Source organism: Cryptotermes secundus, unplaced genomic scaffold, assembly GCF_002891405.2.
Source record: "Cryptotermes secundus unplaced genomic scaffold, Csec_1.0 scaffold40, whole genome shotgun sequence".
Classification (NCBI taxonomy): domain Eukaryota; kingdom Metazoa; phylum Arthropoda; class Insecta; order Blattodea; family Kalotermitidae; genus Cryptotermes; species Cryptotermes secundus.
Genome location: NW_019730583.1, coordinates 259415 through 280955, shown reverse-complemented (window position 1 = coordinate 280955; position 21541 = coordinate 259415). Strand labels below are relative to the sequence as shown.

Genomic DNA, 21541 nt, shown 5'->3' with positions numbered 1-21541 from the left:
GCATGAGATCACGGCTAGTGTGACATCACCACACTCAAGTACAAACAGATAACAGTCACAGCTGACTGTCCACAGTGCGTGGACCTGCAAGAAGACCACACTTTTCTCGGGCCATTATCTCCGTAACCGTTCAACTTTGGACATAGGTGTTTTGGGTTATATCGGCATACTTTAACATAAGGAACACCCTCCCGAAGTTTGGTCCATTCCTCCTGGGACACCCTGTATATATCTATATGCTAGAGTTATTTATGAAACTGTAAATATGAGGTGTCCTTGAGGAACTAGACTATTGACAGTTGACTATGTAGAATGCTGACATGTAAAATTGTAAATATAAATTACATATAGTAGTGATTTTGACTGCAATAAATATGATGGCACTGGTGAGGGCCAGCAGCAATTGTAAATGACAGACCCATTCTCTTGTCAGGGAGGGTGCCCCACATGAATAAACCCACAGCTGCCTGACAGCAAAAGTATCTGGTCTTGGACCCCGGATGTGGCTCAACACCAAGACAGACTGGCCAACTGATCAAAACATCATAACGTAACTTTGACTTTGACTTGGGCTTTCAGTTGCAGTCAGGTAGAGAACTGCAGGAGTTCAATCGTTATGAGCTGTTGCTGTTAGAAGCTGGTAACTGAGGCTGGGGCAGTTCATGAACCCAGTGGAAGGAGACCATCCACCGTTGAAAGCTGCTACTGAGCAATGACAGTGAAGATGTGACTATGGACACGTGTGTATGCATGCATGCGGGTGCAGGCACACATGTGTAATAGTGAACTGTAAAATGTAGTTGTGCACTGTAGCGAAGTGTACAATAAATCAAGCCATCAATCCAAACCAATCTATAGTCACCTTCTGACACATGACAATATAACTTCGCTGATAGCTAATATAAAACACAACAGAATGAAAAAAAAAAAATTAAGGAACAATAAAATATCCCTCTGCAATTGTCAGTTTGTACTGTAAATTGGTTTCCATGGTGCTTAATGACCAGCAGAAAACAATAACAGTGCTGCATTAAAGTGTTCTGTGTTTTAGGCTGCAGGATTGGCGCTGTCTGTGGTGCAGAGCTACAGTTCACACTGCTTGTCGTCCATTTCTCCCAATCCGTTGCCCACTGGGTCCCTGCAGGGTCAGTGTTGTACCCCCGATTGCCCTTCACAGGAGTGGTATGTTTCTTGGAATTTCTTGATGAGAGAAATACTCTGTATAACTTTAACAGTGTGTGACATAGTTACACTGATTAAATGGCATCAGAGTGATCTGAAACTTTATTTTTAGTCTGCTTTCCTTTCTTAAGGAAGCTTATGAAATTGTCTTGGTGTTGTGTGTGTACACATGTTAGATCCAGTTCTTAAGATTTGAATAAACTGATCAGTTTTCACAAAATCTGATAAAACTTAATGCCTTTGGAGGCTACTCCAACCATACACTATTTAATTTTGTATGGTTAGAAAAGGTGGCAAAGTTTTTATGTTTGAAAATGACCATAACAAATCAAAATTTGAATCATGAGGAAACTGAAAGCAAATTAAATTCAATGAATGCTTGGTACTATTCAGCTCAGAAGTATCTTTCTTCTCGTCTTACTTACTTACTCATGGAGCTGAGCCTTTTCAGGAAGAACCGCCAATTCTGCAGCTACTCAAGAATTTCCCAGCATTTTATGGAACCCGAAGGTTCATCACCGTGTACACAAGAGCCCTCCACTGGTCCCTATCCTGAGCCAGATCTATCCAATCCATACCATCCCATCCTATCTCTCTAAGTTCCATTCTAATATTGTCCACCCACCTATGCCTTGGTCTTCCCTGTGGTCTCTTTCCTTCTGGGTTTCCCACCAATATCCTATACGCATTCCTCGTTTCCCCCATTCGTGCTACATGACCTGCCAACCTCATCCTCCTTGACTTGATCATTCTAATTATACTAGGAGAAGAGTACAAGTTATGACGCTCCTCATTATGCAGTTTTCTCCAACCTCCTGTCACTTCATCCCTCTTCGGTCCAATTATTCTCCTCAACACCCTGTTCTCAAACACCCTCACTCTATGTTCCTCCCTTAATGTCAGAGACGAAGTTTCACACCCATACAGAACCACAGGCAAAATAATAGTTTTGTATATTCTAATTTTTATGTTTTTGGACAACAGACAAGAAAACAAAAGGTTCTGGACTGAATGGTAGCAAGCATTATCCGAGTTCAATCGCCTCTTAATTTCTTCCTAAATCAGGTTTCGATCTGTTATCATTCTGTTACTCTTCCCAAATATCTGAACTGTGCCACATTTCCAAAACATCTGTTTCTTGTCTTTATGTCATGATTTAGCCCTGCACTTTGGTGATGAGACAGTAACATATACTTAGTTTTCTCTGTGTTTACTTCTAGACCAACCTCTTTACTTGTGTCAATTAAAGTTTGTGTGTTTTTCTTTATGGTATCTATATTATCACCCAGTAGATTCACATCATCGGCGTAGACCAACAGCTGACGTGTCCCGTTTAATTTCAGTCCCACCTGGTTTTCCTGGACCTTCCTAATGGCATATTCTAAGGCAAAGTTGAAAAGGAGTTGCGATAAAGCATCTCCTTGTTTTAAACCCTTCTGTATNTCTCCAATAATTTCATCTATATATGGGCTTAACCTTGAGAGAAGGATATAATTTTTTATGAAGTTGATAGCAGTGATATCCCTTGACAATTACTACAGTCAGGTTCATCACCCCTCTTGTGAACTGGTACAATAAGAGACCCCTTCCACTGATCAGGCAATTTTTCCTTATGCCAAATAGAAGTAATTACATTGTGGATCTTAGAATGTAATATTTCGCCTCCTGCTTGAATAAGTTCTGCCGAAATTTGATCACTACCTGGCAATTTATACCATTTCAATTTTGCAATAGCACTTTCAACCTCAAAAGGGCTAGGATCAGGTATTAACGGCTCAGCTGTATGTATTTCTATCTGCCTAACATCACTGACCCTACATACATTCAATAACTGAGAGAAGTAGTTCCTCCACCTATTCAAAATGTTGTGGGAATCTGCAAGCAGATCACCATTCTCATCCTTCACTAAGTTACTGCTAGGCTGGTAACCCCTCTTAAAGTAATTTATTCCTCTATACAGGTCTCTAATAGTCTTGTTCTTACTGTTCATTGCAAGCTCGTTAATTTTGTCTTTCAGATATTCCCTCTTTTTTTCCCTGAAATGCCTTCTAGTTTCACGTCTTATATTGTTCGGATTATCTCCATTTAACTCGCTTGGATCCTGTAACCGTTGCAATTTGGCCTGCTTTCTTTGACACAAAGCCTTTCTTCTCATCTGCTATTTAGAAACATAATTATTAAAATGTACAAAACTGTAATTTGGCTTGTACCACCACCACCACCACCACCACCATCGCCCTGTTTATACCTTTCTAGTAAGTTAAATAAGGGATACGTAATCTTTCTGCTTCTATGATTGTGAATGTTCTCATTTTTCTTTTCCAACTGCAGTATTGGGGGATGCATCACTGTTCTTGTGGTAAAATAAAACAAATCTGGCCTTGACACTATCCTGACAAAATGTTTTAATCGATTAGTAGCTGTTTTGTATTAAATTATCAATCATTTGTTACTTTGAAAGAAAGTGATGATGAGCTTGACATCGTATACCTTGTACATCTCTGTTATCCCTGAGGCCACAGTAGGTACAGTGAGGAGCCTTGATACAAACAGTGTGAATCTGTTTAGCAGGCAGTGATGAACCATGGGAAGCAGTGAGGCTGCAGAGCTGCTCTCCATTGCTCGTATTTGTGAATTCCAAATCAGGAGACAATCAAGGCGTCAAGTTTCTGCGACGCTTCAAACAGCTCTTGAACCCAGCTCAAGTTTTTGACCTTATTAGCAATGGTCCAGGCCTTGGGTGAGTCAGGTGACAGCTGCTACATGTGATTATGCTGATGGATGGTCATACCTTGGGATGAGGGCTTTCCAGAGCACCTTATATCACTGTAATTAGCTTATACATGGTACAGTCATTAAGTTCGTGAACTGTGGCTTTATTGCATCATGTTACAAGGTATTCACATACACTTACACAGATCCACATCGGCCCTCAAAATAGTTGCCGTTGGCCGCTATGCAAGTCTTCCAAAATTGATATAGCTGCCGAAAACGTTGCTGAAACATATTGGCAAGAAATTCCAGTGTGGCATCTCTTGTGACATAGACGACCTCCTCAGATGACTGAAATCTATGACTTCATAGCTTTGCCTTCAAGGAGTGAAAGAGAAAGAAATCGCATGGTGCAAGATCAGGTGAGTATGGAGGGTGTGGCAAAACGATGACCTGGTGCCTTGCAGTTCCTCTTGGACAAGAACAGAGTACTGTGCAGGTGCATTGTCATGTAGCAACAGCCAACTCTTCTTATGCCAAACGTTTTGCTATGGGACTTGCCTAGCTTCTGGCAGAACTTTATGTTTGCCCATTGTTCAAACTGCCACATTTTCAATTTCTGCCACTTGCATTTAACTGCAGTTCACAATAGAGGTTGTAGTTCTGCTTACACTGTTTGCATGCAACTGCCTCTTGCTGTGACGAGAGATGAACTGACAGGGCACATATTGTGCCTCAACGTATCCGCTGTAGTGCACTGCAATGACACTTTGCGGTTAGTCCACGAACTTATTGACTGTGGTAGTATATAGATACCAAGTGTGGGAATTAGAAGCAAAGAAAAAGCTCCTACACTAGATGACAGTATGGTCACATGCACCTTTGGAGGAAGGTGAGCCTCAGAACCATTTGGTTTAGGAAACAATGCCAATACTCTAGAACATAATCACTTAGACTACAGTATAATCACTTGTTTGACTCCTGTATTGTTTTCTTATCTTGAATATTCTTAGTTTATTTAATGATTCATTCAATTGCTAAGATTATGTAACACTGTTGGGTCTTGAAAACTGAGTTTAATGGCTGTGAGAATCCGTTGCGCTGACCATGCGACACCCTCTAACCCCAAAAGTTGGCATTAACTTCGCCGACAAATGCTGGTTGCTCAGTCGGTATAGTTCACTTATGGACTAAAGGCCAAGGAGTTCTTTTATGTAACTCTGTATGAGAGGATTAATGAATTATATGAATTGGAAAGAAGTGATTGCATCCTAAGTTAAGGGACTATTCTGGAAGTACTGAGGAGAAACACTTAAAGCCTTAGGATAGTGTGTCTCTTGGATGAAATATTAACCCAGGATCTCCTGTTGTTCTTTACATGTTGCTGTGTTCAGCTGTGCTTACCACAGTGCTATGAGGAGTGTGGAGATTAAATTGTACACGTTCTTACAATCTTAACCTTGTTAGTAAATGAAGGTGAGCTGTAAGCTTCACACTTCTGCCACATATAGCCACAAGGAAAGGACCCTTACTTCTCTTTGAATATGACTATCAGTGGGTTCTGACTCTTTCTGGGTGGTGGTGAAGAGAAAAGTCTTAGTGCTCTTCTCAGGAATTGAACTCTGGCCATTCAGCTCACAACCAATTCCTTTACTTACTGAGCTGTCATAGCTCATGTAGACACACATGGCCCTTTGCTCACAAGCCTTGCAGAATGATAGTCTGCCTTGATTACTATTGCATAAGCCCCTCTGCTTTGCAGGTTGCGTCTTTTCCGACACTTTGATCCATTCCGCATCCTGGTGTGCAGCGGGGATGGTTCTGTAGGGTGGGTTCTGTCTGAAATAGATCGCCTCAACATGCATGTAAGTCAGGATGTGTTTCAATAATTTCTGTCTCATCTTTCTTTTGTAATATCCTCTTTCCTTTAGCATTCATGGTGAGCTTATTCTTTATTTATCAACTTTATGTCATCAACTCCTGATCATCTGGGCTAATGAAGATAAGTTGCATGAATAACTAAAAACCATGGATAAACCAAGATGTTGTGGCATATAGACCTGTTGCTAAGCACCAGACTGCATACTGATATATTGGGTTTTCGGACTTTATCCATCGTCCTGGTTTTAAGATAACTAGTAAAAACACGACGTTTCGGAAACTGGATCTGTTTCCATCCGCAGGTGAAGGAAAACTCCTATTCTGTTGGTGTTTTCCTTCACCTGAGGATGGAAACAGATCCAGTTTCCGAAACGTCATGTTTTTATTAGTTATCTTTAAAACCAGGACGATGGATAAAGTCCGAAAACCCAATATATCAGTGTGTTATACACCATCTTCAGAATCCTATAGTAACTACCAGACTGCATCTATAGCCACTCGTAAATATGACAATATTTTGCTTTGTATTCTTACAATATGTAACAAGTTACTTCACCGCATTTTACATGTTAAGTGTGTAAAGTGACTTAATGTGACAGACAGTCCAGTAATGTCTGTTTTGTAAGTTGTGTAGACTTCTCCAACTCTGATAATTTCTGTATCAGTCATGAACTGGAAGCCAAGTTCACATATGTTACTTTGGGCCTTCTTTAACGTTTACTCCAACCTTTTTTCAGACCCTTTCCAAGCATTCACTAAATCACTGTCAGACTTGCTTGCATCTTTGTTTGAGAAATTGTGAAGAAGTTTCGTTGAACAAGTGTTATCAGTTTCACTGACCATGCCATAGCTCAAGCGGTTAGTCGCTGGCTTCCCACCGCAGCAGCCCAGGTTCGATCCCAAGTCTGGTCAAGTGGGATTTGTGGTGGACAAAGTGGCGCTGGGACAGGTAATTTCTGGGGTAATGCTTTCTCATTGGTAAAATACTGAACTTCTGGAACAAATCTGCAGAACAGATTTTCAAAAATGCCTGTGTCCATGCCCTTTCTGGCTGTAATAATGTACAAGAAGTTTGTTCACAACAATTCCTCGAAGAGAGGGGGGTTTTCTTTTGGGGGGGCATTCACTACACATTTCCTCTTGCAGTTTCACAATGCTCTTCCACAACACACAACACAAAATGTTCTTTAGGTGACCTATGCTTCTGTGCACATTTTCCTTTCTCAAAGGCAAGAGATTTTATTCATATTATGGCTTTTCATTTATTTTGCAGCATGGTAAAGATTTCCAGATTTCAGTAATTTTCATTAATTTATCTTCCAGCAAGAAAGTATCATGATGCAATGATTACAGTGAAAATAATTTGGCCTGAGAATAAGATTTCTTAAAAACTAGGAACTCAATTTTTGTGACGGACACTTAGCAGCACTTGAGAAATATAGGGAGACATTTCACTGTTCACCTCACACTTTGAATCTTTAAATATTTTACAGAATATTTTCTGGTGTAGCTGTTTAGGTTAAATGGCATGTTGACAGAAGCAGTGTCAGGTGGGTGTGCTTCCACTGGGAACAGGCAACGATTTGGCTCGGGTTCTTGGATGGGGCAGCTCATGTGATGATGACACTCATCTCCCACAGCTGCTCGAGAAGTATGAGAAAGCCTGCACCAAAATGCTTGACAGGTGAGTGCCATAGAGCAGTTACTATTGCAGTGTTTAATCACTTCACATTCTCACATAAATGACAATCCATCATGGTAAGATTCATTTCAGTTCCATCCTTCCATCCACAGCTTGTCTTGGTCTTTGAAATGGCGTCTTTCTCTCTTTACCTGTATCTAACAAGTTTTCAACCAAAAGTTTGTATTTATTCCTTTTTTTCTTTGTGTGTCCTGCACATTTTGCCCCCTGTCAGCTTCCTTGATTTAATCACCCAGATAAGGCAAGGTGAAGGGTATGAATTCTGAAGCTTTCTTCTCCATTTCTCAAATTATCTAATTGAAACCTGTAATTTAAAGTCGACATATTGGTACTTTTGTAGATGTAGTGGGAAGGAAATGGATTACTCTAGATTATATTCTGAAATATGGTGGTTTTTAGTTGAGTTATGAGGTTCTAGTATGATGGAACAAGAAATGGTAAGAAGACTTCATAGTGATTTGAAGTGCTAGTTTCTGTGTAGAGATCCATTGCCAGGAGACAACTAGTGAAGACAGAGAATCCCAATGCATGTGTAACAGTGAGCGGAAAGTGTGTAGATCAGCGATAGCACTGTAATAAGTGTAATTAAGCGAACTTGTAACTGGAGTGCAAATAAATCCTATCATCTGATCTAGAACCCATTATTTTGTCACATGTACCCTGCTACACGTGGCAATATGTAATATATTGAGGTCTCTGTTTTTGTGACATTGACAACCCAACTGGTTCAGGATGTGATATTTTGTAGGATGTCATTGTGACCAAATGTTGCTTCATTTTATCGGGAACTAATTTGATCTTTTAGTCCAACCTACATTAGCATAGAAAAGAAATTTAAAACTTAATATCAGAGATTGTGATAGTATGACATACAGTGTTACACTTCTTCTATGTTCCTGTCATTAAGTCACCTTGCAGGTGGAGCATCATGGCATTCGAGAAAAGCATTAACATTCCAACACGCAAGCCTTCTCATGCAGACCCATCTGTATCTATCACAGCTTATGAGGACTCTGTGGTCTCGCACCTCACCAAGATTCTGCAATCTGACCAGCATTCTGTTGTCATTTCATCTGCCAAGTAAGTCAGGTTATATGTATTCTCACAGAATTATCAATCAGAAAAAGATTGAATGAGAAGGCAGGTGGTGATCAGTAACTAGGGTTCATCTTTAAAAGTCTACTAAAACAAACCAGGAGATATTGAGGGAATGGAAATTGGTAGTTATGATGCTTGCTATTATCCATCTCTGTAGTTGTTTTTAGTCACGTACTCTTAAGAACAGTAATGTAGTCTTGGATTAGTTACAGATAATGATCAAATATGTGTAGAGGCATAGAAGTTTACTAATAAATGTAAATAAAATTTACAAGAATCTGAATGCTTTATTCTTTTATATTCTGTTTGCTTTTTAAATTATATTTATTTGTTATTATATTTAGTTTGTATTTTTGGTATAATCATTTTGAGAGACAATACATTATATAATCATGTACTTCCCCTTTATAGTCTACAGTTAGCCCCCACACAACAGATATATTTTCAAACTGAGTACCAGAAGAGAAATGGATTTGTTACAGTAGAGATGGTGGAAGGAAGGACAAATCTGTTGCATTCTAATTTTTTAACCATAAGGATTTCCCAAACATAAGTCTTCCTTTGCTGTTACTATTCCACTGCACAGTACTATCTCAGGGTTTGCCTGGAGGAACTAAGGAAAACCATGAAAGACGTCAGCTTGGGTAGCTGTCTTCAGATTTTTAAATATCCAGATGTGGACTCCTAACCAATAAACCATGATGTTTCGTAGACTGCAAGTGCTGGCTGCTTTATGCATGAATGTGTACATACACTGAACCAAATATGTATTAGGTGACTTCTGAATGGTGCACTGAGTCTGTTTCAGGGAAAAGTGACTTAAGCTCCAAGAGCTGAAATTTTCTTTCTGTTCTAAAGTGGCTTGCAGAACATTTGGCTAGATAGATGAAAACAGAGTTTTCAAAACACAGACAATTAAATAAATATAAATATTCATGAAGTCTGAAAAACAGTGTTTTCTTTAAAGAAAATGAAAATAACAGAATCTTCACCTACTTACTGGCTCCAATTTTTATTTTAAATATTTCATGAGATATTCATTGTGTACTGAAATACCTTTAAAATTTCTTAGGCCTCTGTGAAAAGAAAAAGTTCATATCATTGAATTTGTACCAAAATTCTGTTTGGTTCATCAAATGTTGTAATAATACCAAACCTTTCTAAAATTCTTTGATCCAGAATGCAGTTGTCACAAGCAACCAGATGGACTTATTGAGGGTAACAGGTGCATAGACATTGTTCCAGCTTGAATTTTTCTGTCCCAGGTATAACATTCACAGTCTAGTCTTCTAAACAGAAATTGGTTACTATGTCTGTATATGTATGCTTGGGTCTGTATATAACTTTTGGAATGGTTGTCAGTTGAACAGGTTGGTGTGACAGTAATCCTATAGACTTATGTTTGGTAATGTTGTACTTTAGCATCCCGTTGCACTAGTATTATTGCCTTTTGTACATATATGTAACCACTGTCTTAAATGCAGCACTTATTTTTGTTGTCCTTGTGTCTTAATACATCATGTTTCGGCCTCACTTGGCCATAATCAGGTGTATACGCATTTGGTAAAATTGTTGCACTCTAATCTTAGTTTGTTGCCTGTAACTCATTGTTAGTTTTAATTTTAAAGTCTGAATTTCTGATTCAGTTGCACTGAATCTGATTGTGAAGTAATGGTGTTTTGTTTGTTGCAGCTCTGTGTGTACAGATTATTTCATATTCTCTACACACACAGAACAGACAAACTCGACAGAGAGTTGTTATCTAAACACCACTATCCTGTTAGATGAAAATAAATGCATTTAAGATTCTGTTTGGTGGGTATTTGGTTTGAATCTCAGCTGGGGTACTGTCTATCTCGATTGAGATTTTGTGTGGGGCAGATGCCAGGATACTACCTCAGTTAGGCCATTGCTGCTTCCATCCAAATACCCAAGACTTTATTACCAATCAACCTACCATTCAACTCTATATAGTCTGAGATACTGACAGCATTTTCAAATAAAACACAGGAAAGTATATGGAAGAGATCATCGAGCATATCAATTCCAATTTTTGCTAAGGACAAGGAATCATATTATTCGCCCTTCTCCAAGGAAGCCAGGTACAGGAGAATGCAGAATCTGTTTATGTTACAGAACTCTGTGTGAGGCAGTAAAGGACTTCATCATGCGTGCAGCAGAAGTGAGTCTTGGGCAGGGGGACCAGCAGTTTGGGGATAAGTGCCAGGTGCTGAAGGAGAAGTTGGATCTCCTCCTGCAGACACTCCAGTATGAGTCTGGGTCCCTTCAGCAAGAGGAAGCCAGTTCTCTGCAGCAGGAAGAGCTCCAACAGGTGGTCAGATTTGGGGCATAATTGTTATTGTGTGGAGGTCTGGTATGACATATCAGACTCCCATGCCAAAAATGTCAAGTCTAGTCAGATCCAGTGCATTCTTATCTGCATGTCTGACCCTTCCCTCACTTCTGCCAAAGCAATGGTGTGTGAATGTGGGGGAACACTAGGTTCCTAATATGATACAAGTTTTCCTTCTGACTTTCACTGTGAAGGATCCAATCTTCTTAGGTATAATGCTTTGTTGTCTGTTGAAAGTCAACCAGCATTTCAGAGGAGGAACAGATACTGCTTGCCACCTGCTTTCACTGTGCTCTCTTTCTCAACTTTTATTCTTTGACCCTGAAGATGGAGGTGATATGTTTCTCTGAAATGTCGCTTTACTTGCAACAGACTACATAGCATTATGTCCCAGAAGATTATACTCTTCATAACTACTGCTGTGAAAACCTTAAATCCTACAATCCAGTGTTTGTGAAAATATTTCTTGGCATCTTGTTTCTAATGTTAGAAACCCACCAGTTTTTCTATTTTTATGTAGCAGGCAGGTAAAGACATACTTATACATTCTAAAATAGTGTATCAAGTATTGTAACTCATCAGCTGTCCTTAAGTTGTATCACTTAAAAGACGTTTTACAAATTTGAAGTAGGGAGAGATTGTTAAAAGTTAAAACATCAACATAAAGTGGTATAACTCATAATAAAGTTTAGTGCAGCGAGTAACATAAATTAATATTGCTCTTTTATTTTCCTGTAAGTTTAAGTCCAGTCACAATAGGACAGCTTTACCCATATAACATGAAACATCCATTCTGTGAAAACCTGTGTTAGCAAATGCCTTTGAAGCACCTGAGTTCATACCCATTCATATTTATAAAAGCTTTTTATCTTGATGATATCCCTTTCACAATGTCATATCATGCATATTAGTATTTTAGCTCTTGTTAGTACGACTGTGAAATTTAAACATAAAAAATTATGATAAATGTCCTTTGCAGCATGACAATATTTTATGATGTTGGTGGCATCAGTATTTATATAAATTAACAACCCTTCACTGCAAAAATAGTGTAATTGTAAATCTGATGAAGGAACTCAGAATTAGACTGATTCTTTTTTATAAACTGTTTAGGATTGTGTTTAGTGGTGATCTGTGGCATTAGTAGTGTCAAACTTTCCTACTTTCTCCTACCAGATAGTTAGTTACAGGTAGTCCCTTGTGTGCTTGTACACATGTACGTATGTACATACATGTAATGTAACAGAGTGTCCAGATGCACCTAACCAATCACATACTAGCCAACACATTCATCTAAATCTCATCTTCTCTAATGAAATGTTTAATAGGAAAATTAATTTTCTTTGGGGTGGGTCTCAGCCAAGCCGTTTTGTGCAATATATTTTTGGAAATGGGGACTAAGCCGTCTTTATATGAAATGGTTGAAGTTTGTAAAGATTTATAATCAGGACATAGATCATATGTCATCAATTATAGGTTGAAGTTGAGGTATTGCAGGAAGAGGCAGAGAAGGGTGTACTGGACAGGCCAGAGAAATACCTGAGTGGCAGTCATGAACTGAGAAAGGTAAGTAACTATTTATTAACTTCCATTTAATTGCTGATGAACAATGTTAGTCTCTGCCCATCTGTCTTGCAGTCACTTGAGGGGATCAAGATGTGCATTCATAATTTTGTATGGGTATAAAGCATGATCTATTACTTTGAGGGAAGAATTACAAATGTTTGAAAGTTCAGGAAAGTATCTGGAACTCTAGAGTGATAGCATAGTTGGTTGAGGCACTATGCTACAGGCCAGAAGATTGTGGGTTTGACTTCCAGTGAGGTCATTTGATTTTTCAATTGGCCTAATCCTTCCATCCACACCATAGCCCTGGGGTCAATTCATCTTCTAACAGAAATGAGTACCAGAGTCTTCCTGGGGGTAAAGGGCAGCTGGCACATAAGACTGACAACCTCACCGCCATCTGTGAACCAATTGTCTAGAAGATGTGGGAGTCTCGATGTCTCGCAACCCTATGGGCCTCCACGATCTGTTGCAGGGATAGTTTTGCTTTTAGAGAGTGAAATAAATTAGAAACAGAAATAAAGTAAACTAGAAATTTGGGTAATATATAATGATGAAGTTTGCGATTTGTGTTGCCTAGTACTATTAGGATAGCAAAACTGAAGACACAGTGATGGGCTGGGCATATGCTTAAAATGAGGGAAATAAGATGCATACATAATTTGATCTTGAAACCTCTTGGAAAACTTTCACTTGGAAGATGAGAAAATGAAATGGGAGCTTAATATTAAAACAGATCATAGGAAGATGTGATGAGAAGTAGATAGAATTGGCTCAGGATCATGACCAGTGGAAAGCTTTTGAATAAGCTCTGTTCAACCATTGGGGTGTGCTACCAGAGTTTGAAGGAAGTTTATTAACACCCACAGTATTAAATTTCATGAAAATCTGAAGGCAATGTAATTTTTGAATGTGTACAGACATATAGCAGGCACTTTCTTTGAAATTTGCACTGAAACTCCTGAAGATAATTTTATAAAATGTTTGCATGTTTTGCCTTTATAGTGGTAACACCATTACTATGTTTGCAGTCAGAGTTTATGCAACGGGATGCCCTCATGAGTCGGGCCAACAGCCTCAAGAAAGCTATCCGACAGTTAGTGGAGCACACGGAACAGGCTGTGGATGAGCAGAACAAGACACGTGCTGGCCCCTGCGTTATTGTCACACCACCACCACCTGATCAGCATCAGCAGCGTAGGACCAGTAAGACACTAGACATTCCAGGCCTGCCTAGGCCAACCAACACGCTCAAGGTGATTTATGGCAAGCATGTCATGTAATTTGTGTTTCTGTACCTTTCTGCAGTCACACTTAATTGTGATTCTCCAAGGCTTCACGGAACATGAGTTATGATAAATGTATGCATGATTCTCACTTGCTTTGACAAATGTGTTTTTCCAATTCATGGCATTAGATATGTTGACCATTTAATTGTTCATATCGCAGTACTTAATAATTGATTCTAATGGACAGAGTCCACAAAATTTATTAATAGGTTCTCTTGGGATCTGCAGTGAGCAATAATTTTCTTCATCACTATGAACTGATACTGCCAGTAACAAAGATGTGACATATTTTCTTGAATATAGGAATTAAATTTTGAAACATAATTAATGTGAATTAAACATGCAAAAGATTAACACACTAGAAAATGTATTGGCGTTGGTGCTCCTCTTCTGTTAATGAATTTGTTAGTCTTGTTCCTTAGCAGTTGGTTATCTATATGTACCTTAGAAGTACATATCTCTAAACCTAGTGCTGCTCTTGATTTGCGGGATTTAATGCAGTAAAATGTCCTCCCTACAAACTCCTTCATAAAGAGAAGGGAAAACATAGTATGGTTCATTTACTTATTCATTGTGTAACATATGTTGCACTTGGTAACATCCAAACTCCTTTATCACCATTTTAGTGCCTCTGCTTGTCAGTGTTGGGGAGCACATTCAAAGAGCTATGACAGGCAGTAAGAGATAAGCACTGTAAAATGTTCTGCAGAAGTCAGGCCTGGTGTGTTACATGAAAGAGTGATTAACAAATAGCAATGAGAGCTTAATGCATGGAAATAAATGAAAATTATCTTCTGGGACATAGATAAAATTATTACTAATTTAGAAAAGAGAAAAATAAAAGAAGATAGACTGTTAGGTGATCAGACAAGTAACATTCTGTGAAAGTGTACAGGGAAAATTAACAATGAACTTCCAGCAACAAATGGAAGTCATTGTTATACTTTATAATACAGCAAGACAGCAACCACTATAGACTAAGTAGAATGGACAGATTACAAGAAGGTAAGTGTTGCTGTGATTGGTAATGATGCTGTTAAGGTGAGTTAATTAAAACAGCATTATCTGTACCATTCATAGCTTTTGAATTGAAAAATATATATAGGAGAAAACTTAATGAATGTGTAATGCAAGAATTGTTTGTACTATAGTAAAGGTTCAAGGAATAAAGGACCTTCGCATTAAATGACCATGATTAATCTGAATTATGCTCCAGAAAAGAAACATTCCACTCTTTCACTGGGTGGACAGATGGTAGAATTTGGAGTGTCTCTGAACACAGAGGCAGAAAAGAGAAAAATTCCTAAACCTCATTCCTAAAAATTGATTATATTTGCTGACTGTGTTGTTTACTGTGCACTGTTTGTGTATCATCATACAGATGTTTCTCATATCTGTTTTTTTACTTGTTGAGATCCAACTTTTCATGTTGCAGGTATTACCAACCATAGAATCTCTATCCAGTACAGAAGCTAGTCCCTCTCTTTCTCCACTGGCACTTTCACATTCTTCTTCACCCGACATCACACCTTTCTCAAATCTACTCACAGCCATTTCACCACTGCCAGACATGCGCCGTGACTCAGGCTGTAGCGAAGACCTCCTCACCTTGCCTGTTCCTGTTGAGTTTGCAGATGAGGAGGCTAGGCGTCGCAGTCTTGTCCCCTCTGAAGATGATACTTGTTCCCCCACTTTTACACCCTCAGATGTAGAACTGCAGGATCTTGCCATGACACCTGCTAAACCAATGCAAAGATTCCTCTCACCTCCTGATGATCTCATTCAAGTGATCCCTGATGTGGGAGATGAGGCAAAACGTATCCTGTCCTGCAAGGAAGAAAAGAACAAGGGGAATCTCCTTGCTGCTGAGGAAAGTGTCCATAAGAGTTTTGATGAACAATTACAGAAAGCTGTTAGCCAACTGCACGTAAACTTAAGTGTTGATGCGAGTGATAGTGGATCAGCAGCTCTCTCCTCACCACAAGATGTTCAGGGCGAAGCCCCCCAAATGGACTTGTTAATTATTTCAGATATCAAGGAAACAAGACGATCTTCCACTGTAAGTTTGAAGGACATGGAGAAAGACATGTCCCACATAGACTCTCCAGAAGCAGTGGAGCCAGAGCAGGAGGATGAAGACATGATCTCAGGGTTACATGTAATAAATCCAGACCACAGTGAGGCTGTAAATATGCAGGGTGAACTTGCCATGGCAGGGCGTGTGGATGTAAGTGAGATACCAATCACACCATCATCTACTGAAGATGTTTCTCCTATGTCGCCCAAGGACCACTCTGATTCCGAAGAGGAAGAAGAAGGCAAACAAGTTGTGAAAGGTTGCAGTTTGGCTCATTTTGAGGAGGGCAATGACATTGCACGACGATCATTCTACAGGCAGATCAGATCTGGAGTTGGAAGAAAGAAAAGAACTGCAACAGGCAAATTACCATTGGTTCAACACAGTGAGGCCTTAACAGAACATGACGAGTACCTAAATGTTGTTAAAGTCCAAATTCAAGGATCAAACAATAACCTGAGTGCTGAGGCAGCTTCCACACCTGATTCTGCTCTGGGATCACACAGACCAAGCCTTGTGGCATCTGAGGCAGATGATGAAGAGTTATACCAGTATCATATACAGGTGTGTGTTTTTGAACAGCCTTGTAGTGAAATGCATGCTGTCACACTGTGTATATGTGTTCACGAAATTAATTTAAACATTTTTAGTGTAGACAACTTATAATGAACTTTAATGCTAAGATTTTGAAGTACTTCATCTAGTATATGTTCACCTTTATTGGCCTAAAGGGATTACATTTCACATAATATGTATTTGTAATTGACCAAGTGGAACTCTAATAATTATCAAATTACATTATGTTGTTACTAAAAGGATGCATATCCACTGCATATGTCTAACATACAATACTTCTGTAGGTGTCTAAGATTGTTAGAGCTTTTCTTTGTGATTGAATTACCAATTTTTGTGAGGTGGTGTTGCCTACTAACATACCTCTGAAGGGTACAAAAGCCTTGAAATGTTTATAGTTCTCTTGAAGCAGGTGTTTGTTTTTGTTGTCGCACAAAAATGACAAAATGAGACAAATATTTGTTTATTGGCTGTTGACATCAGCAACCAATAAACAAATGTTGATACAGTAGTATCAATTTTGTTTTTTCAGAAATATTGTTGTGTAGACTGTCCCCATTATATATATTATATATCCTAGAAATATATAAAGATGCTTCTAAAATATGTTTGCTTACCTTGTCACTCTTTAAGTAAAAGCTACATCCCTTTATCATGGATATACCATCACAATACTATTAACCTTTATGAGCCGAAGGACACCATATGGTGACTCGCAGTCCATGCATGTGCACAGTGTTTTAAAATCTAATTTTAAGATAGAAATTCTTGTTCTACTTACATTATTTTTGGACACCCGCTTTATAAGTAGACTGTCTACCCTCCTGCATTATGTAACTGAATGCAGAGTCCAACATTGCAATTCATGCACTTTGTCCGTATGTAACTCTGTTTTCCACGCGAAGTGCACACATGCAACATCTGTCTCGTATTAGCAGGAAGTAGGCCAGTGATGGTGAGTGGTCTCCTGTATTCGTAAGGCTTATAAAACATCACAATTTCAACTATGCACCATGGCCCCATTTCGCATGGAAGAAGCCGAAATTGAGAGGCCACTCATAAATCACACCATTCAGAATGCGGTACATTATTTTTGAACACCAGCTTTATAAGTAGACTGTCTACCCTCCTGCATTATCTAACTGAATGTTGCATGTAACTGAATGCAGAGTCCGACATTGCAATTCATGCACTTTGTCCGTATGTAACTCTGTTTTCCACGCGAAGCGCACACATGCAACATCTGTCTCGTATTAGCAGGAAGTAGGCCAGTGATGGTGAGTGGTCTCCTGTATTCGTAAGGCTTATAAAACATCACAATTTCAACTATGCACCATGGCCCCATTTCGCATGGAAGAAGCCGAAATTGAGAGGCCACTCATAAATCACACCATTCAGAATGCGGTACATTATTTTTGAACACCAGCTTTATAAGTAGACTGTCTACCCTCCTGCATTATCTAACTGAATGTTGCATGTAACTGAATGCAGAGTCCGACATTGCAATTCATGCACTTTGTCCGTATGTAACTCTGTTTTCCACGCGAAGCGCACACATGCAACATCTGTCTCGTATTAGCAGGAAGTAGGCCAGTGATGGTGAGTGGTCTCCTGTATTCGTAAGGCTTATAAAACATCACAATTTCAACTATGCACCATGGCCCCATTTCGCATGGAAGAAGCCGAAATTGAGAGGCCACTCATAAATCACACCATTCAGAATGCGGTACATTATTTTTGAACACCAGCTTTATAAGTAGACTGTCTACCCTCCTGCATTATCTAACTGAATGTTGCATGTAACTGAATGCAGAGTCCGACATTGCAATTCATGCACTTTGTCCGTATGTAACTCTGTTTTCCACGCGAAGCGCACACATGCAACATCTGTCTCGTATTAGCAGGAAGTAGGCCAGTGATGGTGAGTGGTCTCCTGTATTCGTAAGGCTTATAAAACATCACAATTTCAACTATGCACCATGGCCCCATTTTGCATGGAAGAAGCCGTAATTGAGAGGCCACTCGTAAATCACACCATTCAGAATGGTTACAGTTTATTCTGAAGGGACTTGGAAGCAAGTGGAATGAGATGATATTCCAAGAACAGCGCCTCTGTGTGGATAGTCCCACATACTGTGTATAAACAATCAAGAGTTTCATAAGGACAAAGAAGGCTAAGAACTCACCCACACCCCCATATACAAGAAGCCAACATTACTGGAGAATGTGCAATGAAAACATAAACATGCTCTCTCCTCCAGATATTATAGTCAGGCCATGTGTCAGCAGCATGCATTTATACTGCTGAAACGTTTTATGCAGAAGCTTTATGCATTTTTGTGGACAGACGCCCAAAATTGGGGATTTTTTTTTAATCAATGTAACAATTTTTACAGATTCTAAAACCTGTAAATTACAGTTTCTGATTCTATATACTTTCTAGATAAAAGTAGCGTTTATTTCGTTCTTTTTTCACAAAAATTGTAGAAATCACAGCATTTTGAGTAACATGATTACAATTTTTGTTACTCTACAATGGCGGGCTTTTAAATTAACTCCGTCCTGCTGCCACTACCGGAATTTAAATGGCCTGTCCCTTAAAGGTTAAGATACCATTCCAGTAAAGACAGTAGATTTTTTTATTTTACAATGCTTGAGTATCGCAGAATATATAGTTTGGAATGATCAGATGATAGGTAAATGATGAATTGAAAAAGATTTGTAAGAAAGCTGATGTAACCTAGCTGAACTATCCCAGAATTTTTCTGAAGGGACTGAGTTCAACCTCAAGAAACCTTAATCACGATAGCCAATTTCCCCATCAAGATTCAAACTGAGAACCTCCTGAATATAAAGCCTAGAGCATTACTGCTAGATTAGCATGTTGAGTCTGATTGTGGTATTGTAATATCTATCATTATTTGGAGCAGTTATTATCTCAGTGTCAGTAACCACATATGATTTTGATATCAGTTCATCTACTCAGCATTTCACCATAATACTACTGCCCAGTCTCTGCACCCTTCTCTTCTTTCAGCTTCACTCTTATCACTAAATTGAACTGAAAACTGACTTACTACTCTGCCTGGCTCACTGACTCACTGACAGACTGCACTGACTGACTCATAGCAACCAACACACACTGCTGTATATCTTCTTCTTTCTGCACTGAACTGAACTAGCTACTCTTTGTTCTGTACTTCACTGCTAACTTGCCACCTGCAGCACTTAGCTGGACTGTCCTCTCACGAGACTTTGCAGCTACTGTTATGCATGTGTCACACTGTGAGAATTCTGTCATGCCTACTTGAGTGCCTGCAACCTTCAGCAGTCTCTGGAGCAGTCAGTCTGGAAGGGTGGAGTCTGTATAATTTGCTTGAACAAGAAACTTATTTCTTCAAAACAGCTCGGTTTCCATAGGGCAGCTGATATTTTATGTCAGTAGCCAAGCCTTAGTATATACAGTAGAGATGTAAAGTATTGTAACGTGTCTTGAGTTCAAATCTTGTTGGTCATGTGTGTAAGTCGAATCCCACTTCTGACACCCAGTGTAACGTGTTTTGTTACTGAAGACGCCGTTCTGATTGTTAATTGGTTTATTTAATAACCTACAAGTATCAGCTTCAATTGATTATAACACTGTTGCGGGGTTTCACACTTTATAACGCTATTCACAATAATTTCTTCACACTCTTCAGTAGTCTACACGTTTTTACAGTACGGGAGCTATACAAGTGTCCCTGTATCACACACTTCCAATTACACAATTACACGTCCAGTTCCTCTTTCCGCGACTGCTGCTATACTCCAGCTGTGTCACTCCTGATCACACACTAACTCTCACTTGCTGCTCAGCCAGCTTTTATTCTGTTCGCTGTTGCCTGTTGCCCATGTCACAGCTGCGTTGCGTGTCTCGTCACAGTAGGAAGTGGTGCCAGGTAGCCTGGGGGGGGGCTACGTTACTGTGGCCAGAGCTGCCACGTCACTGCTGGGGGAGGGAGGGGGTGTCCTCCATCGCGCAACATGTCATGCTGTGAACATTTTCAAGAGTAAGAGAAACAGTTGAACACCGATATTAATCAGATTCATTTTACAGGAGCATAAAGTAAGCTGGTGTAAAGGTCAGATAACTAAAAATTCATAAATGGATAAATGGATTACTTCCTAAAATTGTACTTTTTGTTTGGAGTTTCAGGCTTAAATAATGCATTATGAATATGTTGTATGATGCTGTGCAGTTGCAGCATTTAATGGAAATTGATTTTGGTTCACTGAAAATCTGAGTTACCTAACACATTCCTGCATGATATAGGTTAAGGTAATGTCAGCACATTTAAGCATAAAGTGAAAGAGATCAAGAAAGGAAAAGTAACTGGCACTGCTATATGTACCCTGGTTTATGGGGGGTATACAAAAAATGGTTCTTGGTGCTTTTCAAATAAGACTTACATGTCCTGTAATGTTTCCAGTTTCCATAATCACCCCGCAACTGCAATGGAATCTCAATTGTTTTTCTATTTATGATTTTACTATACTCTGTTCATTGTCCATGATTCCTTTCCCATAATTTCCCTGGTAAATTCAATCTTTTTAAGGGCTTCCTCATTTCAACATATAAAATTATTGTCCACCAGAGATGTGTTTTGAATTGTTAAAGTAGTGCATTAAAGTGTTTAGAGTTATTTAGATGTAGTTATTAGTCTAGTTGCTTTAAAGTTACCTGTTATAAATCTTGTTATGTTACATTTTATCTACACAAAATCCTAACATTTATTCCTGTCACTCTGGAATATAATTTCTTTCTTTAATTCCATTTACCAAAGGTTTCATTTGTGATAGAACTTCAGAGGTGGCAGCCTGCTACTGTCATTCCTAAAGTATACTGAAACATTTTTCACATTACAACCTTCTGGGTTTTAACACTATATGATCATGTAAGAGGATATTGATATTTCAGAGGAACATACTGCCCCCTTCATCAGAATTAAAGTGTATATGGTGAGGAATGGGCTTGTTTATTAGGCAGGTTGCAAGAAAGTTATGATTTTAATTTAGAAGTTACATATATTGTCTGAATATTCTTTACAAGTTTTAAGCTGTATGTAATT

At 39.0% G+C, this 21541-nt stretch overlaps 1 protein-coding gene across 7 annotated transcripts in view; it reads left to right on the top strand.

Moving 5' to 3' along the window:
• LOC111866321 (diacylglycerol kinase eta) overlaps nucleotides 1–21541 on the top strand; it is a 163455-nt gene that overhangs the window by 107558 nt on the left and 34356 nt on the right. For 4 of the 7 annotated variants that reach the window (XM_023855153.2, XM_023855150.2, XM_023855155.2 and 1 more), the window contains 9 exons: nucleotides 1052–1182; nucleotides 3751–3922; nucleotides 5657–5759; nucleotides 7314–7459; nucleotides 8396–8557; nucleotides 10712–10907; nucleotides 12405–12494; nucleotides 13526–13750; nucleotides 15219–16424. In XM_023855153.2, the coding sequence (XP_023710921.1) occupies nucleotides 1052–1182; nucleotides 3751–3922; nucleotides 5657–5759; nucleotides 7314–7459; nucleotides 8396–8557; nucleotides 10712–10907; nucleotides 12405–12494; nucleotides 13526–13750; nucleotides 15219–16424 (2431 nt within the window). The remainder of the gene's footprint in view (nucleotides 1–1051; nucleotides 1183–3750; nucleotides 3923–5656; nucleotides 5760–7313; nucleotides 7460–8395; nucleotides 8558–10711; nucleotides 10908–12404; nucleotides 12495–13525; nucleotides 13751–15218; nucleotides 16425–21541) is intronic. The other 3 variants (XM_023855151.2, XM_023855152.2, XM_023855157.2) reach the window with 3 other exon arrangements.